The sequence below is a fragment of the Sturnus vulgaris genome, chromosome 1, assembly GCF_052056855.1.
Source record: "Sturnus vulgaris isolate bStuVul1 chromosome 1, bStuVul1.hap1, whole genome shotgun sequence".
Taxonomy (NCBI): domain Eukaryota; kingdom Metazoa; phylum Chordata; class Aves; order Passeriformes; family Sturnidae; genus Sturnus; species Sturnus vulgaris.
The window spans coordinates 45,703,760-45,730,788 of record NC_142243.1 but is presented as its reverse complement, the minus strand read 5'-3'; the positions used below and the strand labels follow the sequence as shown (position 1 = coordinate 45,730,788).

The 27,029-nt window shown below is 41.8% G+C and overlaps 1 protein-coding gene across 5 annotated transcripts in view; it reads left to right on the top strand.

Annotated features, from left to right (window-relative positions):
- TRAK1 (trafficking kinesin protein 1) overlaps positions 1–27,029 on the top strand; it is an 86,264-nt gene that overhangs the window by 12,911 nt on the left and 46,324 nt on the right. For 2 of the 5 annotated variants that reach the window (XM_088165667.1, XM_088165677.1), the window contains exon 2: positions 2,267–2,461. Coding sequence is in view for 2 of the 5 variants with exons in the window: in XM_088165689.1 (XP_088021815.1) it covers positions 17,164–17,227 (64 nt within the window). In the remaining 3 variants the exon portion in view is untranslated. Of the gene's footprint in view, positions 1–2,266; positions 2,462–16,865; positions 17,228–18,750; positions 18,944–27,029 lie in introns of those variants that run through there. The other 3 variants (XM_088165689.1, XM_014878373.2, XM_088165683.1) reach the window with 3 other exon arrangements.

Genomic DNA, 27,029 nt, shown 5'->3' with positions numbered 1-27,029 from the left:
TTAAAAAGATAGCCAGGGAAAAAGAAGTTTGTAGTTACAGGCTGGTTCTCGTTTTTCAAAGCATGGGGAGCATGTGTAAGTCTCTGTGTAAGTCAGTAGTCCCTCTGAGAAGGTTGCAAGGACCTCTTAAAATGATGTGTGCAGGCTGATTCTTGCATTGCACAGAGCTCTATAAAAACAGATGCACACGTGGGCATCTAACTGCAGGGAGGCTTGGAAGACACACATATGTACAACAGTTAACAGAAGAGTGTGGATGATGGCAGAGTAGAATCATTTTTAATAGGTAAGCAGACTCCTTGAACCATAAAGTACAGCACAACTTTCCCAAGTGGATTAGAGTTCTAGTCATCAGTGTTTTGTAAAGTATGCAGGCAGGAGATTGACAGTATGAGTTCATCTTGGTATTCTCTGTCCTGTTGTCTGATAGAATAGTAATGTTCTTGCATTTTTTAGTGCTTGGGATGCTTTTGACAATGTAATTTCCTGGCTTAGAAAGGTAAAAAAAATGTAATTTATGATGTATAGAGAAGCATGTGTTACTTCCCCATTCTCTCCTTCCTACTCTCTCCTTTGACAGAGGTGAGTTCCACTAAGTTACAGTGGAATTGCTGGTCTACCTCAGTGCAACAGCAATAAGCTTCTCTTACAAAAATTACTCCCTTTGTCAGGAAGCAGCAAGAGCAGGACTGCCTTATAGGCGGCTGACAGGATGGGAAGGGCACAATCCTTGTTGGCACAGCCCAGTTTCTTTGTTCAGAAACAGAGCAAAGGTGCTGGCAGCAAGTTCAAATTGACTCTCCAGGGGTCGATCATCAGACAAGTGCCAGCAATCCAGGAAACCTGGACAATGAGTCAGTGTCAGCAGGGAGCAGAGCTGGGCACAGGCCTGCTTACAGCCCTGCATGAGGCTGGACCAGGGGTGTACATGGGGTTTCTGGCAGAGTGTGCTGGCTGGGGACTGTGATGTGTCTGGTCATGGCAGTGTAAAGGCACATGGGAGCACTCAGGGACTTGGCAGTTTTTCCTGTTTGCTCTGGAGTGAGTCTCAGCAAGAATTGCAAGAGCTATGACACTGGTTAAAGGGGGAGCTCTGGTTCGTTGCTTTTCCAAAAAAGGCTTAGATAGCTCTTCCTTACTTTGTGTGTGGGAGTAGGAGTTGTGCTGGACGATGGTGTTTTCTCTTTGTACTGGTGTGGGAATAGAAAGTGTGCAGATTGGTGCGCTAAGTATTTACTGAAAACATACCATGGGTTGCTCAGTTTCTTAATAAATGTTTAGCATGACATTGTATTTAATTGTGATAGTTAAACATATATTTAGAACTATTGTGACTGTTTTGGGTATTGACACACTCTTAAAATTCTTGATTATAATATAGTATAGATTAGACGGTACCTCAGGAGGTAATCTGTTCTGACTTCTACTAAAAGCAGGTCTCTTAGAATAAGTGCTCATGGCGTTGTTTACTTGACTTCTAGACTTCCTGTGCCCCTGTTCCACTGTCCTCATGGTAAAAAAGTTTCTACCTTGAATTGGGTTTTTTTTGTGTTAAACCTTCTCAGCTACCTCTTGTCCTAAATTTAAAGCTCTAATTTTATTTGTAACATTTTTGCAGTTTTTGTTGGCTGTCGGCATCCATTTTCAGAACTGTGTGCAAACTTGATATATTTGTGAGCTTGAGGGGCCACAGCACAGAATGCAAGTCAAGATAGTGTCAAAAGGTGCCCTGGAAGTTCCTGTAATCATCTTTACCAGTATGTCTTAGGTGTGAACTGTGACACTGTTTGCTATTGCAATCCTGGATTTCTTGAGAAAAATCTGCCAGCAGCAAAGGCAAAAAAAATGCAGTGGTACTAAATTGTAGTCCAAGACCAATTTAAGGAGATATGTAAGGCTTGCAAGCTAAAAATTATCTGTGAAGTAGAACATAAAAAATGCACATTCATCTGTGCACTAATCCTTTCTTTGTACTCTGGTTGTAATTGGCTTTCTATTCCCCACCCTAGCCCACTTATTTTTCAATAAATATCTCTGCTTCTAGAGGTCAGGCTTTTCATCACTAGGAGAGCATGCCCTTGTATTACTAGTAAATACAAGATTTTGGGATAATTTATGTCAGGCATATCTTCTAAACTTATTTGTATTGAGCTGTTCTTTACATGCAGCAAAATCTTGTTGATATCAAAGCAAACCGAAGTCTTTGAAAGCTTGTATGTATAGTACTCAAGGTAACTAATAGAGATTGTTCCCTTTCCCTTAACAGATGTGTGCAATAGTACCAATCTTCCTGAAGTTGAAATCATCAGTCTCCTGGAAGAGCAGCTGCCTCATTATAAGCTAAGAGCAGATACAATCTACGGTTATGACCACGACGACTGGCTTCACACACCTCTCATTTCCCCTGATGCGAATATTGACTTAACAACTGAGCAAATAGAAGAGACCTTGAAATACTTCCGTAAGTCAAAAATTCATAAATTGTACTGAGAAACAAATAAAATAGTGCTATTTTTGTTACCTTCTTTGAAGTACCTCTGCAATTCTTTGAAAGCTGTGGAGAGCAAGATAACTGTGATTTACTGCTCTGTCTCCAAGATGGTTGTAGATAGAAAACAAAGGGAACATTTAATCAAGAACAGCTGTTGCATTTGTGATATGTGCATGCACCTTTCCACATTATCAAATACTGGAGAAACTGAAATACTTCCTTTTGCTTGTGATCTCTCAGACTGAAGTTTCTGTATATATGCAGCTTAGAAAGCTTAGACCTCTTTCCATATCCACTTTTTTGAATGTGTTCTCTGACACATTGCACTATTGTTTGGTGGTACTATGTGCCAGCATCACAGAATTACATTAAATAATTTTGTTACATCTTAAGCTTCTAGAAAAGCCTTGTGAAGAACCAAACTTACTATTTGGTTGAGATGGTTTGTCTCTTCATTCTTTCTTCTGTTCATATTCATACTATCAGACAAAAAAAATATTTGCACCTAGAGGGAACATGAGTAGAGTTGTGACCTTTGTGGTTATTCTCTCCTTTGTTAGAGTCTGTAGATACTTCGTCATAGTGAATGGATTCATGTCTCTCTGGTTTCTTCCATTGTGGGTATTGACTTAGGTGTGAAATTAGAGAAGACTATGATTCATCTCAATAGCAGTGGGTTTACATGGGTTATAGTAGCAGGTAGATTTAGGTAGACTTACTGAGGCACTGTAGAGCTTCAGAAGAGATGAGTTACAGGGCTCAGCACAAATCTGTGCAAAGATGGCTTCATTGAATTTTGAAGCACCTGAACAATCACTTTGTAAGGAGCATAGAAAGAAGAGCATGAGTAATATGAAGAAATGAGTTTCTGATGTTCATGCTTCAATGAAGGGCATGAAGTATTTTAGTAAATAACTTGCATACACTCTCCACCTACCCCCAGTCACACAGTGGTAAGGGTGAAGCTGAAGCTGATCTGTGGAATCAAGTAAAGGACTTGGGGTGTTGGCTGATAGCTCAGCCTGATCCAGAAGTGTGCACTTGTAGCCAAGAATGCCAAGTGTGCTGCATCTAAAGAAATATAGTCAGCAGGTCCAGGGAGGTCAAGGTCAAGGGAGGTGATTCTCCCCACCTGCTCTATCCTTGTGAGACTCCCATCTGGAGTATGTGTCCATCTCTGGGACCTCCAACTTTAAAAAGGATGTGAGCCTGTTGGAGCAAGTTCAGAGGGATGCAAAGATGATCAGAGGGCTGGAGCAACTCTGCTGTGGACAGGCCAACAGAGTTGGAGTTCTTCAGCTTGGAGAAGAGGAGGCTTTGGGGAGACTTCAGAGCACCTTTCAGTACCTAAAGGGGGATACAGGAAAGCAAGAGAGGGACTTTTAAGCAAGTCCTGTAGTGACAGGACAAGGGATAATGACTTTAAATTATAGAGGGTCAGTTCAGGTTAGTTATATAGAAAAAATTATTTACTGTAAGGGTGGTGAGGCACTGGAGCAGCTTGCCCAAACAGGTTGTGGATGTCCCATCCCTAGAAATTATCAAGGTGGGGTTGAATGAGACTCTGAGCAACCTAGTCTAGGTGAAGGTTCCTTGCCTATGGCAAAGTGTTTGGGACTAGGTGACTTCTAAAGGTCCCTTCCAACACAAACCCTTCTATTATTCTCTGAAAGTGAAGCTGTGAACAACAGAGAAATTGGATAGGGTAGCTGCCTGAAACTGAGTACTTAACAATTTTATCTAGTCTTTAGCTTACAAGGATAATGACTGCAACTTTACCATGTTGCTGTGGTTGTAAATTTCTTCTAATCAGCTGGCTTGCATGAAAAAAACCTTGAGTGTAATTCCCGCTGCAGTGTGTATTTTCTGCTTTTGTTAGGAAATAACTGCTTAAAAAAAGGAGAAGCAAGCAAAGAGATCTTCGATAAAGAGACATTTATTTCTTACTGCCTACAGGCAGTCACTTGATAGATAGTACTTCAAGAAGTTTAAGCAAATTTGGGTCTAGCCTTAGACTGACCCTAGAAACTGAGATCTCTGACTTTTACCTTTGTTCAGTTACAGTGAACAAGTCACAGACTCCATCTGTACATGAGAGTGCAAGAACATAATAAATTTTTATGTTTCAAAATTATTGCATTGATTGCAAACATCAGTTTATAACATAATGAACTATGAAAGTAAAGATACTATTTTAAGTAAGTTGGCAGGAACCTTCTGTGAATTTTGCTGCCACCACTGTGAATTATACCACCACCACTTTGGAGAGTGTTCAGGGTGTGACTGCTTGCACAATTTTCAGTGCTGCAATTAAACTACTCCTCCTTTTACTTTTTTAGTTTGTTTCAAAAACTTTGATGAGGGTGTGAGCAAATGCTGTAGCTTGTCTCTTTGAAAGTTTGATTTTTCAATGACTTAAGAAAATTTCCTTGCAGTTGTTTGCATGTTGAGATTGATGGTGGTTTGTAACCTGTTGGTGGAAATGTGAGGAGTTTCCCACTGTGTTGATACCTATAGCAGAAGGATCAGCACGACCCTTAGGCATACTGCTGTGGCTTGTTAGAGCAGATTTTTCTGCCTTCCTGTGGCTTTTTTAAGATCCTCAATCCAATTCACAACAAAGGCTCAGAATCAGTCAGAAACTTCTGGGCCATGTAATGCAAGAGAATGGGCATAAGGCTTCTTAGCTCTTCTTTTTTAAGCAATTTTTGAAGATACTGCTAGAAAAATGAACAGTCAAATATCCAAGAATTTTAATTTATTCACTGCTTTTAGTGGGGATTTAAGCTGTAACACAGGATAGGTTATGTGGAGAATTCGTTCTTAAAATTTAGTTTGCCATTAGGTAAGAAGGCAGTAGGGAGGAAATGAATAGTATTAGGCCTACAACTGTTCTTTTGTGTTTTGGAACTCCAAAGCACATCTTTGTTATTATTTCCTTCAGATGGAAGGCTGAGACAGTTTTTGCCAAATGAATAAAATAAAACTGATGTTATCCTAAAGCATAATCAAATAAATTCAGTGTCATCTGACCAGCCTCATTGAACTGTTGAGGCAGACTGTCTTTTAAGTAAACTTAAATGAAAGTGTGATACAGCAAAATTACATACATCTCCCTGCCCCCAGATTAGGGGCAGTCAAGCTCACTTTTAGCTGGGGGCTGTGTGGAGGTCTGTGTGAGATCCAGGCCTGGAGCACAGCTCTCTGTGAACACGGCTACCAGAGGCAATCAGCAGGCACAGCAGTCTGGGCTTTTCCCTGGCAACTTAGGGAGACGGGGCCCATCTGGGAACTCTCTGAGAAACTGAGGGTGCCCGCTGCTGCATGTAAGGTGAGCCACAGGAATATGGGCCTCAGGAAGTCCTAGTGGCTCTGAGAAGCTTCAGCTGCTCTTGACCCAAGGGTCCTTAGCCTTCTTTGGAGCTGCTGCTCATTAGAGATGGTCAGACACAGCCAACAGATGCAGTAGTTTCTCTGGAATGGTGCAAAGAAGGGATCCTCGTATGAGTTCAGAATAACCTGAGTCTTCAGATGTGGTGGCAGTGTGCTACTGGGTGAATTCTCCAGGTTTTGGAGTACCTGTCCCTCAGAGCAGAGACTTGCCCTGACAGAGCTTCAGATTGGGAAGACAGCCCTGCAAGGGTCAGTTTGCTGGAAGTGCCCAGAGCTGCTCCCTATCCTGAGGTAGAGAGAGATGGCCTCCTTTTACATAGGGTTCGCTTCTGTGGAAATGCAGTCACCAGGTGGAGAAGCTAAGAGGAAGTCAGCAGGCTGTGCAGCTTCAGAGAGGGTGAGACATAAGTAGGATCTGTGAGTGGCTGAGACACCAAAGGATTGTGCTCCCATTCAGAGGGACCTTGACAGGCTGGAGCCATGAGTCAAGAGCAGCCTTGTGCTGTTCAGCAGAGGGAAATGCAAAGTCCTGCAGCTGGGAGGAACAACGTCATGCACCAAGAGATGATGGGGTGCAGTTGTTGGAATGCAGCCTTGCAGAAAAGGACCTGGGGCATCCTGGTGCACACAAAGGTGGACATAAGCCAGAAATAGGACTCTGCTGAAAAACAGACTAGTGGTATCCTGAGCTGTATTAGGAAGAGTGGTGCCAGCAGTTTGAGGGAGTTGTACTCAACATTGGTGAGGCCATGCCTGGAGTGCTTGGTCCTGTTCTGGGCTCTCTCATATATTCCTTCAGTGTAAGGCATTCCTTTCCTCTCCCAGGAAGCTGCAATCATGTCTCTCAGTGGGTTTTTTGCCTTGTTAGAAAAATAGGTCATAACCATGCAGCTGTAATATTTTTGCCTAGCCAATTGAGCACATATTAAGCTCAACTTCATTTTACAAATGTGTTTGCTGTCTCCACAAAAAATATAACAAAAGAGGAGACGATTGTAATGTACATTATTTCCAGCTAGTGAACAGTGCAAAATTTGTTTCTTTAAAGCTTTATTCTCGATTTTCTGAATTCTAGATAGGGGTATATTCTCTTAAATGTCTAGCTATTGCTATTATGGTCTTATTTACAGTGCTTAAGTGTACTTAGTGATACCTTAATTAAACTATACTGCTGGTTTTGCAGGAAGGTTACCGAAGACATCAATTTTGATTTTGTACAAATGCAAAAATAGTGCTCTCCAGTAATTATCTGGGGGAAGGGAGAAATAATCTGTTGACGTGGAAAATAGCTTTTTGTCATTAAGTACTTTAATTTCATCCGACTGCCCCATGTCTCATGGTAAATAATTTTGTTCCAGTGGAAGAACAGTTTGATCTTCCTCTGCATTAGGAGAGTGTTTTTCTTGTATCAGGTGAGGTCAGTATGGCTCTGTAGGAAACACTTGTGCTGCTTTGAAGCCCTGGATAGTCAACCCAGTTTGATAAAGAAGAGTCAATCAAATCTGAAGCGCCTATTTTTCTAAATACCAATTCTGAAAGCTGCTGGTGATAATGCCCTCAGTGCTCTAGATTTTACTCTGGGTTCTACTCTTTCTAGGTAAAGCAAGACTTCTTATTAACTAAAATACTACACTGGAAGAGCTCACTGTCCTAAGTTGCAGTTATTTGTCCTTACTAACTGTGTAGTCACAGGATGGTTCCTATTCAGTGTTCTTTTAGAAGGTGAAAAAATCAGTAACTCTTCACTTCAGTACATGATTCCAGTGTAGAAATAAGTGTGACAGGCTGTGTTGGTTTGAAAGTAAAACCAGTGCGAGACTCCAAGTCAGTAATACAATTTAATAGGAGAAAAGAGAAAAAAATAAAATACATGCAATAATATAAAAGAAACAACCACCAACACAGTCAGAAATACAACCTGACACCCTGTCAGTCAGGGTGTTGGTAGCAGTCCGTATAAATGGTGGCTGCAGTCCTCCTGGATGACAGATGTGGTTCTGTTGAAGCAGTGCTCCTGTAGAAGGTGCAGTTTTCCTCCGAAGATCCAGCAATGATGTGGAAAAAGGTCCGACTTTCCTCTGGGATCCAGTAGAAAGGTCTGCCCTCGGGTCCCAAACCCCAGTTTTTTATCTAGGTAGGAAAGGCTTGGCTCCTGCCCCTGGTTGGGGCATCTCCCAATGGGGTGATGTAATCTTATCAGTCACACAATAGGACTTAATGGCCCATTAACGGAATATATCTTCTGGAGGAAGGATGGGTTGTGAATAGATAACGATGATCATCCCCCCATCTTATCAGATGGCACATCAGCAGAGGATATCTCCCACAGAGATAAGGATCACCACCCCTCCCACATTTTAACAGATGGTGATAGAATACACATTTTTGCATTGTACCCCAGGACATAATCCACCCCTTATTCTATTACCATCTACATCACACCCAAACCAATACCCTCTTACAGATATATAATACAAAATGAAACCTTACATACAGTTCTCACTAAAAATTAGGTCTCTTTGCGGTACACAACGGGTTTCCCCATCTTTCTGCATTACCCACCAGGTGCAACCAGGTCCTTGAGCAAAAACAATCCCACGGATTGGTTTGCCTTTGCCTGTGGTGGGATTAATCCAAACAGTCTTTCCTAAAATACCTTTCATGTGTACCACTGGGACCTTGTCCCCATCCACTGTGTGCAGGGGTTCAGAGTGGGCAGGACCGGCTCGATTGATGGACCCTCGGGTGTTAACCATCCAGGTGGCTTTGGCCAAGTTAATTTCCCAATTTCTGAAGGTTCCACCACCAAGTGCTTTCAAAGTAGTCTTAAGGAGTCCATTACACCGTTCAACTTTCCCGGCAGCTGGCGCATGGTAAGGAATATGATATATCCATTCAATGCCATGTTCTCTGGCCCACGTGTTGATAAGGCCGTTCTTGAAATGGGTTCCATTGTCTGATTCAATTCTCTCAGGGGTACCATGCCTCCAAAGGACTTGTTTTTCTAGGCCCAAGATGGTGTTCCGGGCAGTGGCATGAGGCACAGGGTTGGTCTCTAACCATCCTGTAGTTGCTTCCACCATGGTCAGTACGTAGCGCTTGCCCTGGCGGGTTTGGGGAAGGGTGATGTAGTCAATCTGCCAGGCTTCCCCATACCTGTACTTTGACCATCGTCCACCATACCACAGAGGCTTCACCCGCTTGGCCTGTTTGATTGCGGCACAGGTCTCGCAGTCGTGGATGACCTGTGAGATGCTGTCCATGGTAAGGTCCACCCCTCAGTCACGGGCCCATCGGTACGTCGCATCTCTCCCCTGATGACCAGAGGCATCATGGGCCCAACGACTAGGAATGATTCTCCCTTGTGCTGCCAGTCTAGATCCACCTGTGATACTTTCACTTTGGCAGCTCGGTCCACCTGCTCGTTGTTGTGATGTTCTTCATTAGCCCGGCTTTTGGGTACATGTGCATCCACGTGTCGAACCTTTATGGTCAGTTTCTCTATTCGGGCAGCAATGTCCTGCCAAATCTCAGCTGCCCATATGGGTTTCCCTCTGCGTTGCCAGTTGGCCTTTTTCCAGCGATCCAGCCAACCCCACAGAGCATTAGCTACCATCCATGAGTCAGTGTAGAGATAGAGCCTTGGCCACTTCTCTCGTTCAGCAATATCCAAAGCCAACTGGATGGCTTTTAGCTCTGCGACCTGACTCGATCCACCTTGTCCCTCGGTAGCTTGTGCAACTTGTCGTGTGGGGCTCCATACTGCAGCTTTCCATTTCCGGTTAGTGCCTACAATTCGGCAGGAACCATCAGTGAAGAGGGCATATCGTCTTTCAGTCTCTGGTAGCTCATTATATGGTGGGGCTTCCTCAGCACGTGCCACTTGCTCCTCTTCTTCTTCAGAAGACAATCCAAAAGTCTCACCTTCAGGCCAGTTTGTAATTATTTCCAGAATCCCAGGGCGATTTGGATTCCCAATACGGGCACGCTGAGTGATGAGGGCAATCCACTTGCTCCATGTGGTGTCAGTGGCGTGATGTGTGGAAGGCACCTTTCCCTTGAACATCCAGCCCAGCACTGGTAGTCGGGGTGCCAGGAGGAGTTGTGTTTCTGTGCCAATCACCTCTGAGGCAGCTTGAACTCCTTCATAGGCGGCCAAGATCTCCTTCTCTGTGGGAGTGTAGTTGGCTTCAGATCCTTTGTAGCTTCTGCTCCAGAATCCCAGTGGTCGACCCCGAGTCTCACCGGGCACCTTCTGCCACAGGCTCCAAGACAAACCATGGTTCCCGGCTGCAGAGTAGAGCACGTTCTTCACATCTGGTCCCGTCCTGACTGGGCCAAGGGCTACTGCATGAGCAATCTCTTGCTTGATCTGGGCGAAGGCTTGCTGCTGCTCAGGGCCCCAGTGGAAATCGTTCTTCTTGCGGGTAACCAGGTAGAGAGGGCTCACAATCTGACTGTACTCAGGAATGTGCATTCTCCAAAAGCCTATGGCACCTAGGAAGGCTTGTGTTTCCTTCTTGTTGGTAGGTGGAGACATAGCAGTGATCTTATTAATTACCTCTGTTGGGATCTGACGACGTCCATCTTGCCACTTGACTCCTAGAAACTGAATTTCCTGAGCTGGTCCCTTAACTTTACTTCGCTTAATGGCAAAACCAGCTTTCAGCAGAATCTGGATAATCTTCTCTCCTTTCTCGAAGACTTCCCCTGCTGTGCTGCCCCATACAATGATGTCATCGATATACTGTAGATGTTCGGGGGCCTCACCCTTCTCCAGTGCAGCCTGGATCAGCCCATGACAGATGGTGGGACTGTGCTTCCACCCCTGGGGCAGACGATTCCAGGGGTACTGCACGCCCCTCCAGGTGAAAGCAAACTGAGGCCTGCATTCTGCTGCCAGAGGAATGGAGAAAAATGCATTGGCGATATCGATAGTGGCGTACCACTTTGCTGCCTTGGACTCCAGCTCGTACTGGAGTTCCAGCATGTCTGGCACAGCAGCGCTCAGCGGTGGAGTCACCTCATTCAATGCACGATAGTCTACGGTCAATCTCCATTCTCCTTCAGATTTACGCACAGGCCAGATGGGGCTGTTGAAGGGTGAGTGGGTTTTGCTGACCACCCCTTGGCTCTCCAGTTTACAGATCATTTCATGGATGGGAATCACTGAGTCTCTGTCAGTACGGTATTGTCAGCGGTGTACTGTTGTTCTGGCGATTGGTACCTGTTGCCCTTCAACTCTCAGTAGTCCCACAGCAGAGGGGTCATCTGCAAGACCAGGCAAGGTGCTCAGTTTTCTAATGCCGTCTGTCTCTACAGCAGCTATCCCGAAAGCCCAGCGATATCCTTTTGGGTCTTTGAAGTATCCATTTCTAAGATAGTCTATGCCAAGGATGCATGGGGCCTCTGGGCCAGTCACGATGGGGTGTTTCTGCCACCTGTTCCCAGTTAAACTCACTTCGGCCTCCACTACAGTCAGCTGCTGGGATCCTCCTGTTACCCCAGAAATAGAGATGGATTCTTCTCCTACATACTTTGATGGCATCAGAGTACACTGGGCGCCGGTGTCAACCAAAGCCTTATGTTTTTGTGGGTCGGATGTGCCAGGCCATCGGATCCACACAGTCCAATAGATCCGATTATCCCTCTCCTCTAGCTGGCTAGAGGCAGGGCTCCTCTATTCCTGATCCTGGTACACGTTGCTCTCTCCCTGTAAATAGGTTCTTGAGGTTCCTTCAAGAGGATCAGTCATATCATCATTCTGATACTGTCTGGAGTTCTGTACACGAGAGACTGGAGCAGCATTGACTCTAGATGAACTTCTTGGGGTAGGTGTCCCTCTTTTCAGCTCACGTACCCGGGCTGCTAAGGAGGAGGTGGGTTTTCCATCCCACTTCCTCATGTCTTCTCCATGCTCCTGAAGGAAAAACCAGAGGTTACCTCGTGGAGTGTGTCCTCTCTCCCTGCCTGAGGAACGCCAGCTCCTAATGGCAGAAACTCTTGTTGGTTCAGGAGAGATCTGGTAGTTGTTTTCCTTAAGTTCTTTTTTTAGTTTCTGATGGCCCTCTTCAATCAGGCTTCGGACTTGCTCCACCAGCCGTGTTTCCACGGATGAGACATGGGTATGAAATGGGGCTGTGACAGTGTCCTCATAAATTCTTAGTTTATTGGCCAAGACGCCTACCATGTCCTCACCTTCCCTCCACTGCAGCGTTGCCAGGTAACGGGAATACATCTCTGGTCCAAGTCGTGCAAATCTCAACCACATCTGTGACGTGCACCGGACACAGTCTGGGCTCTTAGGAAATCTCTCATCTTCTGAGAAAATGATCTCCAGCACGGCCAATTCCCTCAGGCATCGGATACCTTGTTCTATTGTGCTCCATTTTCCTTGGTGCACCTGAAGATCTTCTTTACAAAGGTATCTGTCCTTCACACTTGTCAGCAGTCGCCGCCAGAGGCTGAGAGTTTCTTGGATTCTCCCAATCCCCTGGTCAATGACCACATCCAGGGACAGAGATCCCAGTTGCCTGGCCTCACATCCATCCAGAATGGTGTCATTGGCTGCAGCGTCCCAGATGCGGAGCAGCCAGGTCAAGATGGACTCATTTGTCTGGCGGGTGAATTCCCTCCGCAGGTCACGCAGCTCACCCAGGGATAGAGAGCGAGTGATGATTTCTGGCTCTGTCGCTTCTGCTGGGTGCGAAGGTCCTGCCACGTCCTCGTCAGTCACTATGCGAACTGATTTGCTCTTTGATTTCTTCTTCTGAACGGGCGCAACTGCTACTGGTCTAGGCTGTTCTGGCTCAGTGATGGTTTGTGTGGAGATGCTGATGGTGCTTCTGTCTTTTTTCTCCTCTGTGGCAGACTGCATAGACACGGACACTGTTGCTTTGCTTTTGGCTTTTTCCTCCTTTGTGGCAGTCTGCATAGACACGGGCACTGTTGCTTTTTGTTTGGTTCTTCTCCTCTTTGTGACATTCTGTGCAGTCGTGGACGAAGTTGATTTGTTTCTTTTTTCCTCTTCCTCAAGAATACGCATCAATACGCCATGTAGTGTTCTGTTTCTAAGCATGTTGTAGGCTGTAAAGGCTGTGCAGAGGAGACAAAGCAGAACTAACAACAATATTATGCTGTCCTTAGCATCCAGCGGGAACTCAACATTTCCAAAAACTACTGTATCAGGCCGGAAAGATTGGAAAAAATCATCCTTTACCCCTCCCCCCAAGGGCTGGGTGTGATTGTTAAAACCCCGGATGTAGCAACCTAGACTAGGACAAGCAAACAAAGTCGAGTATATATTCCGGATTATGTTCATTGCCTCAGAGGTTATCATGCAGTAGACATAATAGGCCAGTAAAGCAATTTTTATACCATATCCTGGTCTACACAGGAGCATTACAGCTGGCAGATAGTTCCCCATGTGTGGAAAAATATAGAGAGCAAGATATAAAACCCATGTAAGCATGTTGAGAATCATGGTGAAAACAAAATTGTAATACTGACTTTCCTCAGTACCCTTCGTGCCCCACATTGGGCGCCAATTAATGTGTTGGTTTGAAAGTAAAACCAGTGCGAGACTCCAAGTCAGTAATACAATTTAATAGGAGAAAAGAGAAAAAAATAAAATACATGCAATAATATAAAAGAAACAACCACCAACACAGTCAGAAATACAACCTGACACCCTGTCAGTCAGAGTGTTGGTAGCAGTCCGTATAAATGGTGGCTGCAGTCCTCCTGGATGACAGATGTGGTTCTGTTGAAGCAGTGCTCCTGTAGAAGGTGCAGTTTTCCTCCGAAGATCCAGCAATGATGTGGAAAAAGGTCCGACTTTCCTCTGGGATCCAGTAGAAAGGTCTGCCCTCGGGTCCCAAACCCCAGTTTTTTATCTAGGTAGGAAAGGCTTGGCTCCTGCCCCTGGTTGGGGCATCTCCCAATGGGGTGATGTAATCTTATCAGTCACACAATAGGACTTAATGGCCCATTAACGGAATATATCTTCTGGAGGAAGGATGGGTTGTGAATAGATAACGATGATCATCCCCCCATCTTATCAGATGGCACATCAGCAGAGGATATCTCCCACAGAGATAAGGATCACCACCCCTCCCACATTTTAACAGATGGTGATAGAATACACGTTTTTGCATTGTACCCCAGGACACAGGCCATCCTTGAAAATCAGTTGGGCTTTTAAATGTGCCTGCTTTGTCAGTTTGCGAAGTATGTGTTGTGACAATTCTTGACTGTGATCAATATACATTGCCTAGTGGTGTCCTGTACAGCTACTGGTCTGATAAAAAAGGACTCCAGACAATGTTAATGGGATGGGCAATTTTATCCTGAGTGGTAGTGGCTGTACTGGCGACTGTAGAAAACGATGATGCGATACAGTGTTTAGTTATCTGAACCATCCTGAGGCTGTAGCCAAGAGAAGAAATATGACCCAGAGGTAATCAAATGGGAGGTAATCCATTGCAGCTACCATGGAAATACTCCAACTCCAGTGTTCAGTTTTAAAAAGCATCCTTACAGAATGGAGAAAAAAGCTGAGAATGACTAAGCATGAAAACACAGGATTTATAGTGACATGCTATGTAATGACATCCTATTAAGGCAGTATTTGTCAGCAGGGATGCCTTGCTGCTGCTTTGGACCCCAGCAGCACAGTCCATTACAGTCTTGAGTGTGCTGCTGGGGAAGATGAAAGCACCTTTGTAAAAAAAAATCTCTTCAAACAAAGGGAAGGGTTTGTGTGGCGTGGATACCTGGATATATACTATTCTGTCTGCCCAAGGTTTTTGTCTTCATGCTGGGAAGATAATACACTTATTCCATATTTCCAGGTCTCTTGAGGAGTTCTCAAATCATTTGGCCATACAAGTGATTTTCTCCGCAGAAAAGTAATGCCTTTCTGAATTACACCAGTATGCTTCCAATCAGATGTGTAAAAAAAAAATCCATAAAAGAAATAAACAAAAAAGCCCTAAACCCCTACCTTGAACTATTTTTATTGTGTCTCATTGAAAGGGAGTGTGTGTGCCATGGGAAAGAAGAAAATTCTAGCATGTTGAAGATTTCCTTTGTTTAAGATGTCAGAAAAAAAAAAAAAAGAGATTTTCCCTGTGGTAATTTAAGGTGGTAGCCAGTGTTAATTCTTTCTATTTTAAATGCTTATTTAATAACATTATCAGACTGAAATTACCTTTTGGACAAAAATAATACAAGTGGAACAAATAGCTTATATGCAGAGCAGTTGAGTTGATGTTGCCATAAGAACCTTTATTTTTCTCTGGCAGTATTTTAACAGTGTAGCCTTAATTGCATTTAATGGCATGTATAGTTTTTTCGTTGTGGGTATGCATAACTGAAACTCTGCAAGACTCAAAGCTACTGCAGTGATAATTTCTTATACCAGTAAAGCTGAAATACTGATGTGGTCAAGAAACCAAAGCATTTTCCTCTGCCTAGCATGACTATGCCTCACCTATTTCTGTTACAGTAAAGCAAAGTGGTACCAGGTGGGGAGTAGAATAAGTGATAACAACCTAGAAGAGACATGAGCAAGGATGAATCTAATAGATGTCTGCAAAATCATGAGTGATTGAAAAGGAGAGGTGGACTGAGCGTTCAGAGTTCCAGAGCTGGAAGCATCAAATTAGGTTAGTAAATGTGAGTTGCAAAGCAAAAGGTGAGGGGTTTGTATATCATGAGCAGTAGATGTGTGGAACTCCTTGCAAGAGAATGTTGAAGATGCTAAAAATGTATGTGGGCTCAAGAACAGAGAAGATAAGTTATTCAAGAATTGCTAAAAGCAGTAACTGTATCTGTCTCAGGCTGTCTCTGAAGATGAAGAAATTAGAGGTTGGTAGGGCAGTTGTGGAAAATGTTGGACACTTCTCTATTGCCTGCTCATGGCTATTCTTGTAGATGGAGAGTGTTTGGCTGGACAGACACCAGACTTCCCTGGTCAGACCCGATATGGCCTCCTACCTTAATCTACTAGGATAGATTAAGTCACAACTTAATCTATTCCAGTGCTTCTGCTGGTTTTTGCAAAGAAATAGCATTTCCTAAAAGAGGGGGGAAAATGGGTGAAGACAATATTAACAAAATGGATGTCAGTCCACTTGTTATTTTTACCTGCACATATTCAGACATGCTTTTTGAATTGCTGTGTTTGATGATTTAATGCCATCTGTTCCTCAGAAAGTTCTCTCATAATAGCTTAAACACGATTTTTTTGGGAGTTGCAGAAGTATTTTCTTCCATTTCCAAAGCACTGAACACAAACATTAAGTTATTCTGAATTATGACCTTCAGCATTTTTAGCAATAGAGTAGTGAAAATTTGGCCTAACCTCTTGTCTTCAGCTATGAAACTTAGATTCTTGGGAAAAAAAAAAAAGAGGGAAGTGGTTATGGAGAGGGCAAAAAGTAGATATAGATTAGCTTTTTTTTTTTCAAGGAGAAGTGTATTGCTGTCCTGATTTTGCTGATTCTTTTTTTTTTTTCATTTGGAATTTTTCAACAGCAGGATACAGAAAGCATTCTGTTATATCAGACCAGAGTAGTGTAACAAAGCAGTAACATGGTTTAATTTTCCATGGGGAAGGCATGCTTTTATCAAAATGTGTGGATAAGAGTAGTAATGGACTAGATTTTCATTATTAATGTACCGCGTGTCCCCGGTGAATTGCAACAGTGTGATGCTGTTATTCTGTGAGCGGTAGCAATGAGTTGTATCATCTTTCTTAGCGACAATTTTTGTTTCCAGTATGGAGAACTCCCAGCCTGTAAAGCCAGAAACAGCAAAATGCATTTTCTTCATCTCTGCATCGCTTTTGGAGCCAGCTCATCTCCATGGCAACACATTAGCCTGAAAGAGATGTGGAGGCTGGGGAGGAAAGGACGGAGTTAGAACCAGCCGGGTGGTGGTGTGTGTCCCCAACGTCAGCACATCAGTCTTTTGATAGGAGGATTTTGTTAACACCCATCCAAGGCTCCTTTGCAGAGCTTCTTTATTAGAGGAGCTGCCAGGACATCTGCTTCCTTTTTGCATCCTTTTTCTATTTTTTTTTTCTTCCAAATACACTCTGCACACCCCCCCTTTTATTTTAGTTGCGGCCTCAGTGAAGATGTGCAGCTCATTTTCAGCTTCTCATGAGCTGCCTTGTGCTCTGGCATTTTGCAAAGGCAGGAAGGCATGGCTGCATTTCACTTGACCTTAGCAGCGAAGTGAAATCTCCTGTATGTCACTGAAGGATACTGACTATGCAGAAATTTATTGAAGCAGATTATTATGAACTGGACTGGTATTATGAAGAATGCACGGATGGTAAATATTTCTTTCTAGTCTCTTGTTGCAGAATTTGGAGCTTGTAAGACCGGAGCATCATTGCACAATGGTTTTAAAAAGGAAATACCTAGAATAAGGCAACACCCAGGCATAGCAGAGATGCCTGCACCTGTTTTGCACCTCAGCATCTCTTGTGAATGTGCTGCAAGAGACTGCTGTATAGCTTTTTCCTCTCTGAAGGGAGTGGCAGAGCAGCATACGCTCTGTATGAGCTGTCTTTAGGCAAGGGAAAGATTATTTGAAAAGCTATCTATAATAATTGAGGTGAATTTAAATATACTGATGGTAAGATTGATTATTGGTTCGAGTTAGAAGTCTTGTGTTTTTTCTGCATTACCAATATCCTGTAATATGTATATATTTGATGTGTTAGTAGGCAGTACATGTTTTCTCTCTGGTTATTTGTCTGTGAAAGACATTAAAAATGTCGATTCTTCAAAGTGAGCAGGTTTGCTTTTTGAATTGGAAGAATTACAAACTCTGGCAAGCATTATGTTTTGTGCTATTTGAAATTTTTATGTAATGTTTGCTAGGGTGATGATTTCTGTATCAGGACACTGAATGTTTTCATCAGGCTTCTGATAGGAGGCTCACAAGAAAGGGTAAGTTATTGCTAAAACTGTATTCTCTGCAGCAAGAAAAAAATCAAGATCCCTTATTGATAGCACTCTGAAACAAAATGCAGCCTTTGGGAATGCGGTTTTATATGGATTTTATTCTGGTTGGAGAGCTTAGCTTGACCCAGTTAAGTCCAAGATCACAGTGAAGGAAAGCACAGAAAGCAGGAAGGAGTGTAGGCCCAAGGAACAGAGTACATATGTAAAACATAAAGATATTTCTGTGATAGTGCTCTGATAATGATACCAGCGGGGATGTGAAGCGTAAAGATAAGGGTGACGAAATTTGAATGATTTTTTTATGGTCTTTTGAGTATCATGTGCCTCCATTTGTTTCTCAGTTCTAGACTTAATGCAGTTTCAGAAGCTGTTACACTTGAACTTCTCTTATGTTTAATTGATTATTCCTATCCAGGTATTCAAAGAGAGAGGTGCATATTTATTTGAAAGATCTGACCACTTTAAGTTGGATTGAATCCATTATGTAACCTTTATCCTCTAGGTTTAACCCTAGTAAATACTGTAGCATCTGATTAATCTGCATGATGTAACAGCCTGAGTTGGCCTCCTTTTAGAAGCTTAAGAAACAGATTAGCTGTGCAGTCAACAGAAGCTGTAGCTTTTCCTAGGTTAAAGCTCCCCCAGGTAGCTTTTTTTTTTTTTTTCCCAGTTGTTCATTTTTATGGTCCTTTGTCTGTCTGGGCAAAGTGTCATGTAGAAGGGTGGTGTGTCTGAATGTCTGAGCTGAGAGCTGATCTGCTCACCTATTTTGTCTTAAGCTATATGCTGCACTGGAGAAACTGTGGGAGTTCCATGGTAATGGAATAAGCAACAGGTGCTGGGCAAGCATTTAAATACCTTGTGGGATGAGGGCCTCTGGTGCACAGTAGTGGTTGGTTGGATTCTGGGCTTACAGGTTTTCCTGAGTGCTGAGCCCCTGCCCAGAATACTTCTTCCATGAGCCAAGATCTGCAGAGTCAGCTGTGTATGTGCTGGCTGGCTGCTTGAAATATTTGGGAAATTCTTTCCTAAGTGAAAGAAGGGTTTAATGTCTGATAGGGATATATCTCTCCAGCAGGTAAGGCATAATGCTTTTTTACATTTTTTATTACTGTTATTTTTTTAATTAAAGTATTAGTTTTTGCATGATAAAGGATAAAGCTGTCAGTCCTGTCTTGGCTTCTCAGGTGAACGGCAGTCTCATAGGATTCACAGAATTTTATGAGGTTTAGCTTTTTCTTGCTTCTTTGAGTTCAGGTGTGTGTGAGAGAGGAAGATTTGAGAGATGCAGTGGAAGACACAGTCTTTGGTCTTAGATACCGGAATGTTCATTTAGGTTTAAAATAATGTTGGCATTTACCCTTGGCAGAGAAAGGTATTATAATTGTGGTAGCAGACAAAAGACATTGTTATAGAAGAAAATATAGCTTTTCCAAAAACCTGAAGCAGATGACATATTAAAAGAGATGCCTGTGTCCTGATTGTATTTTTTATTTTTCTGCCATCTGTTTGTTGATGCCAGAGTCATTTTCCTGAGATTCTTTTTACATTCAGTATAGTTAGATAGGCAGTTGCAGCTCAGCTGACCTGTTTTGAATATCTATTTTAAGACAAATTGAAGCACAGTTAGAGAGCCAATTTCTCTGCCATACATGGACTCTCCAGAGCTCTGATGTATGTGTGCATTCAGTTATGAATCCCACCCAGTTCACCCTTCGTGATAAATGTAACATTGGAAAATAGTGGGTGGTACATTAAAATTAATAGGAATCTTCACAAGATAATATCCTGCAGAATTATTTTTCTGATGAACTTGTTCTTACATTCTTTGTCAGAGCCTCTGGGACTCAGATTTCCATTTAAAACACGTGACTTCATTTGGTTTCCTTTATTTAATAATTATTTTAACAGCATGAGTTTTCTTGTTCTTCAAAGAAAAAAAAATCTAAAATTATATCAGGATGTAAGATTTTAATGCTATTATTTAACTTAATATGTAAAGAAGCAAGGTACTGTTATCTCAGATGTAATGAGTTTCTGTACTGACTGGCAGTAATGATGTCTTCTACTTGCATTTGGTGGTAGTATTTTTTTAATATCTTGCAAAAGAAAAAATGGTGAAAATTTACAGTTTATAAGTCTTGACAAAGACTTTCTAGGGTTGGAATAATTAATTAATTCTTTTACATAAGGTCCTTTACAGAGTTTATTTTTGGTAGGAGTAGATGAAAATAGACAATAAAATGTCACACTCTATTTTCATCATTGGTGTTAGCTAGCATTACAATAAATTGAAACGTCTATAAATAACTATTACACTGTGCTTTTTACATACATTTTCAAGTATAATATTTTATAATATGAGTGACACTTGTCACCTTACTTGGTGTAAACAAAGTATATTGTGTAGGTGGAATGGGGAAAGAGCTAGGCCTGTACTTGAGTAGGAAAGTAGCTATTTTCATAGGAGGCTTGGATAGAACCAGTGATAAAGAGGAAAAGCTGAGACTTTTCTACTCTTATTATGAAAGATAACAGTATAAAAGTTTTGGTTCATCTAAATATTTTTATAGAGAAAAATTCATTCTTAAAAATCTTGACTGCAACTTGGGTGAAAAAAAATAATACTAAATCCCCACAAACTACCAAACAAGTATAAACAAAAAGATAAGTATATATCCATGGAAATTTATATGAATATGCTTGTTCCCTGCCTCTCTCTTAGTGTGATATTTTTCTAATAAATAATGCTTTCTAGAGAAATCCAGGCTGACTTTCGAGCAAATTACTTTTCTTGTGGTTTATTCCATTACTTCTTTATTTCTTCCTCAACAGTTTATAGCAGTGCATGAGTTCAGTTGCCTACAATTCCAGATGACTTTGTGAATGTGCAATTGGATCTTTCCTCCTTGCATTGGCCCTGAGATTTTGCAATTTCTTGTGGAGGAAATGGTGTGTTTCCCTTTTTTCCCCTGCCAGACCCACAGTATGCCTGGTTTGTTGCACATGCTGAACCTTCTAACCACTTTTGTGTTTGCCTGAGCCACTCCATCTTGTTCCAGCATCCCTTCCTGTATTTTCTTCCCACTCACATTGAAATGCTTTTCCTACCTGTTATGTTTGCAGTTGTTGTTCAGACCTTCCCTTCTCTATTCTGTTTTTCCACTCCACTGATACAATTATCACCAAGCTCACTAACTTTCTTTTTAACAATAGTAGACAATGTTATCGCTTGTTCTGCTTGATCTCTTAGAAGTGATTACTTATTGTTGCCTTGCTTATGTTAGTGTGGTGACCCAGCATCTCCCTCATATATTGGCCCATGTTGTGTCCATTCCTGTGGACAGAGTAACCCTGGTGTTACTCTGAATCTTAGTGGATTCTGGCACTGGGTATGCTACTGAAGTCTGGGAGAATCTTACGAATGCCTTTAGCATGCAGTTTCTGAAACAGTCTTTGCTCTGTAGGTATGCAGTTAAATGCTCATTCAGGTTGATCTCGTTGTGCTCCTGTTTTTTATCTCTATTCATAAATATAGCTGAACCTTGCTTATATTCATATAATTGTTGATACCATTTTCCTGTTTTTTGCCATGCCACTTCTTTCTCTTTACTCCTGCCTTGACACTCTGTTCTTTGTCAAGTCACATAAGCCACATAAGGCAACACACATTGTAGCATAGAGATATTTTTTTTTATTCTGTTCAACTGCTAGGTATCCAGATAAGTGTTTTCCCATTAATTCAATTTCTTTCCCTTTCTGCAAGAGTAACATGCCATCCTTTTGGTTGAGTGACAGAAGATATTTTGTGTGGGATTTTGAAAGAGTGGGAAACATGAAACCTGTAAAAATTTGAACAAGCTAACTTTGTTTGACTGTACATATTAACAGAAAGCACACATTCAATAACCAATTTATCGCCCACCCCAAAACACCCTCATTTCTTCATCAGCATGTTTAAATCCAGGTGCTGCCATTTCATCTGCTGTTTTTAGACTTGTTGGCTTACAGAGAATCTTTGTTCTAGATGCAGCATTGTTAGTAACAGTTAATTGTGCAGAAGTTAGATATTTTTATTGATAAGGAAAAGTTAAAATGATTTGAATGCATTGGAGTTCCTTGGAGATAATGAGTCAGGATATGAGGGTTTGTTTGTATTGTGTCCAGCCTCACCCTTCTTCAAACTAGCTCCTGCTTTGTGTGTTTCCTGTTTCATGCCAGAGCTGTTGAATATACTCTGTACCTCAGTGCAGCCCTTGTACTGCAAGTACGCTTGGAGCACTGCAACCCCCTTAACAAGCTTCCTGACAGGAGGTAAAGGTCTTTAGCCACTAATTCAGAGTGGGAATTGCAGCAAATACAAGAAATTTACTTCTCAGTGGCAACTCATAAAAAAGAATATTCATTCTAGTATACTCTTAAAGTCCCTGAGTATACAGGGACTTTAAGGAAGTTTACAGGAAATATTAAAAATCTCTTGAATCTTTCCAGATTAGATTGTGTATTTTCAGAATGGAATACAATGTAGCTTCTTACTTTTTTTTTTTTTAATCCATAGCTGCTTATTGTTTGGTATTTGTTGGAAACTAGGCTCATAATCTTTAGCAAGTAAATGTTCCTGCACTGGTAAGGGGGTGTAATACAGAATACATGAAAAATGAGTTGATAGGGTAAGGGTGGGGCATACATTCCTTCTCCACCCATTATAAATTTGCTCCAGCATTTCTTGTATGGTGATATCAAAATAGAAATTGCAACAGTTTCTCTTGGATTTTGAACTTCAGCAGAGTCCTCCTGTGTGGCATGAGTTGATATTAGTCACTGTTCAGAAGCCAGTTTGTGGGAATGTTCAGTTACTCTCCTTATATTGTCGTGTGTTTTGGATGGCAGCATGCTTTCTTTCAGTGTGTCCTTCATAAACTAGACGGTTACCTGTAGTTGTCCTCTTGTCAGGATTATTAAAACCACAGCATGTTTGGCAAGGGTGGACTTTTCTGTCCCTAGGCTTTAAAACTTGCTTCTTGCATTCTTTTAATATGACTTACTGTTTTGGTTATTCTCTCAATTTCCATTTTCTAGCTATTACTGAAATATGATAAATGGTCACTGAATGGCAAATAGGTATTCAAGATCCTTACTGTCTGATTTTAAGCATTTTCCCTGTTACAGGGAAGAACTGAACACATAAAAGCTCTAAACTTCAGAAACTAGAAGTAATCCTCATTATTACTAAAATTACGTATTTTAATGTAATGATACAGAGAGAAAGAGACAATCCTATTTTTCCCCCAAGTCTTGCAGTTTTTGCTGTTACTGAATATTGTGGTAAATTTTGGCAGTCAAAGATCAAGTTGCTTTGAGTGGCAAAATCTTTTCAGAAATGAGTGTTTCTTCCTTCAGCAACCACTTACAGGTATTTCATATCCTTTGGCAGTTATTTGTATAAACATTGTTGCATTGTTTGCATATAAATATGAGGAGTTTAAAACATAGAATCACTCATCGTTATTGTGAAAAAGCAGTTGCTTTCCATCTCATACTACTCCTGTTCTTCCTCACCACTAGAGAAATGGTAATAGCAAAATTGTTCCTACATGGCCCAAACTGTTATGTTCTGCTGGCTTGTAATGTCATGTTTGTCTGTCTGTTCCTAGCAGTTATGTCCCCTCAGAGGATAATGAGGTGCCTTTGCCATGCAGTTGCCCCCACTTTGCCTGCAAATGCTTTGCCCCATGACGTGGATAGGAATGCTTTAGCAGCAAAGGGCACCTGCTTGCCACTGCAAGTAAGGGAGGCAGCTTAGCAAACATTAAATACCTATGGCTACAAAAAGTTAAGTAAGAAAGTTAGCCTGCCTTATGTGTGGTCAAGATTAGTAAACACAACTCGTTGGAAACCAAGAGGTCTGAGCACAGGAGATTTGTTTTTGTTGAACAAAGAAGAGGTGCATGCACCCCTGAAAATTCACTTGAGTGCCATATATGGACTTGTGCAGTATTTCTTTTCCCACAGCAAACAGAAGAGAAAAATAACTGTGGAAAATACAGTATTTGAAGAGCTAATGGGTTGTGTCATTTAAGTTCTTTGTACCAGTGTAATTTCTCCTTTGTAGAAGGAGTAAAAAATCTCCTTTCCCCAGCCTAATTCTTCACTTAATGATTCTGGTGTGTGGTGGATGCTGCAGTCAGACTGTAATGCACAATAGCCCTGGGTATCAAGATCTCTCTGCTGGGTGGGATTAGCTGTGTGTGCACAGGCTCAGACTGTTCACAACTCCTGTGAGGTCTTGCTGCATTGGGCAAGGTGAGAGGTGATTTATGACTCTGTGCCGGTGCACACCCTTCCCCAGGTGTGACTGTCAGAGGCTGGGTCAGACTTCCGTGTTGAGACACTTGTGGGGAGCTACCACTTCACTCCTAAGAGCAGGGGCAGAAGAGACGGAGCCTTGTTAATGTGAGGAGCGTCAAGGAGGGTCTTTCAGCCCACTGACTTAGTCTGAAATATGTTCGTGGGGCTTTTGAGCAAAAGCTGGCTACTGTCAGAGCTGGTCTGAGGAGCAACATAAACCTTCTAGTAGTTATTAGACAGATGGTCTCGTCCCTCCTCCACCCTATCTGTGCAACTCAAAGCTGTTGCACTAAGGACAAGTATTCAGTCTCTCCAGAATTCCCTGGCTGAGCATGTGAGTGAGGAAAAATGGTATCCTGCTTTGTGGAGACTTTACTCTGCTCTCCCCAAAAATACAGCCTCCAAGGGAATGACTTCCTATTGCCTGTGAGACTAAAGCATCATTTCGTGTCTATCTGGGATAACTGCAGCAATGTCAGTAAACGAAGAGGAAAGCTATGAATATGACTGGGAAAAGGAAAAGGAGAGGGAATGCACTTTTAACAGGCAGAGCCTTGATATCTTGGAAGAAGGTACTTTTCAACTTTTGTTTTTAATCTTTCATGGTAGTAGCATGGCAACATAAAACTGATTTGAGTGATGTTTGTGGATTACATAGACAAAATTTTGTGATTTACATGTGTAGCCAGTACATTTGAATGAAGTATTCGTGTAATATCTAAATAAGATAAATCTTAGTTGATGTATACTTATTTAAAGAAGAAAGGCATGATCATCAGATGTAGGCTGTGTAATACCTGTTTCATAATGAAACAGAAACTGGGAAATTTTCTCTCTCTGGAATTGTAGTGCATTTTTTATATGCACACAATGTGTGTGTCTTATGAAACTGTATATTTTAGGTTGTCATTCCCAGCAGGTGCTTCTAGAACAGAGCAGCAATTTTGTGCTTATCCATGAATTTGAAAGCACATAGACAGAAATAATCCAAGTGTGGGATCTTATGATTTAAATTTTCAATATAGAAACCAACCCAAAAATGTTGTCATACTTTCTGGAAATAATGGGCAACTGGCCTGTTCAGATGGAAATGGGAATGTACACGCATTGAAAATCCTCCTGTGCACCTGCTGTATAGAGTGGGTACCTATTCTAGGGCTGGTTCTAGCCAATCTGGTAACCTGTTTCAGGTAGCAAAAGCTGAATGCTCCATTCCTGTTAATTTCATGTGCTGTAAATTTTGCTCTGAAGCAGTAGTTTTATGGCAGAGAATTGTTACTTTCAAATGTAAAGCTGATGTAAGGATGCTTTGAAGGATTGTTAGCACAGAAAATGTGATGTGCTGTGAATTTACATCCTTGATCACCTCATAGTTAACAGTTCCTTTGTCCAGAGTTCTTGGTGAATGAACTAGGCTCTTTGAATGCCATTGAATAAGATTTTCCTGTAAAAACTCCCTCACAATCAAATATCCCATCTGGTTTTCAAATTTGTGTGTCTGTGCAAAAAAGAAAGGTGCTGAAGAAAATATTGGTAAAAAGAAAATTTAAAACTGGGGATTAGGATGGAGAAGCTTATCAAGAGAGGCCAGCTGACATTTTTTTATATTTTATTCCTACATTTTTCACAATTAAATTATTATTGCTGAAGCATACATCATGATGTTCTTATTCTTTCTGCTGACTTTAGCTTTCATCCAGATCTAACAATCTGAAGCTGTTCTTATTGATTTTGAGAGGGGAGAAAAGAAAATGTTGAGTGCTATTTGGGATAAATTTAGCCCAGTCTTTCTACAGTGCCTCCCTCTCAAAAGCTCATTATGTGTTTGAAATGTCTTCTAAAGATGCCTTTTCTTCTCCACCTATGTGTTCATGTCACCTACACACTCAGTTTAGCAGAGATACAGATACATAGAAGTACCACATACAGGTTTTGTGTATCTTTGCACGTGGGAGTGCTTGCAAAGGGTAGTATTTCTCTAGGAGAATGGGTGAGTCAATCCATTCTGTAAGTAAAACAGATGGAAATACCAGCATGTAGCCTTTTCATCCTGAACAAAAGAAACATTTTAGCTATATGTGACTGTAAATCTGGTACCAGAAATGGGAAATCAGAGGATATGCTTCACTTCAACCATTTATAGTTATTGAAAAGAAGAAGATAAAAATTGTATCATTGAGACTCCTTAACTGTTTGTCCTGTTCCTTGTGCAGGATGTGTACTCACTTCTTGACTATTATTTCCATAGTCATTTTGATGTAGTGTCCTGATATTTAGATGCTGTAACTCCCCTTAGTCCTGTTTCTGGAGCCTGTCACAGAACTAATGTTACACCTGGCAGCATTACAGTCAGCTCTCTCGATGAGAGTGGAAGGCACCTTCATAAGGGTCTGGGCAGAACAGTCCTAGAGTCACTGCATTGTGTTGAAATTGTAAAGTTGCCTGACAGCAGTATATTTACTTTTCATTTGATAAGTTGGCCTTGGGGCTGACTGCAGTGAAACTTTGCTCAGGGATATCTGTTGACAGTGTCTACTCAGATTTTCTTCATAAAGGAACTTGAGCTGTAAAAGGACAACCTGACAGCTTCCTTTGATCAGTGGCTTGTTGGGTCAGCTGATCCTGAAAGGAACTATGTTTTGATTTTTGCTTTTGCAGCTGGGACAGGAAAAGACCTACATAGGACACATGATGGCAGCTATTTCCATTTACTAATGTACAAGTTTAAAAGTCCTGTTGTCTCGGTTTGAAAGACAGGTATGGTCTAAGGAAAGGCAGGAGCCCCTTTTTCTGCGATGCAGAGTGCAATCCCCCTC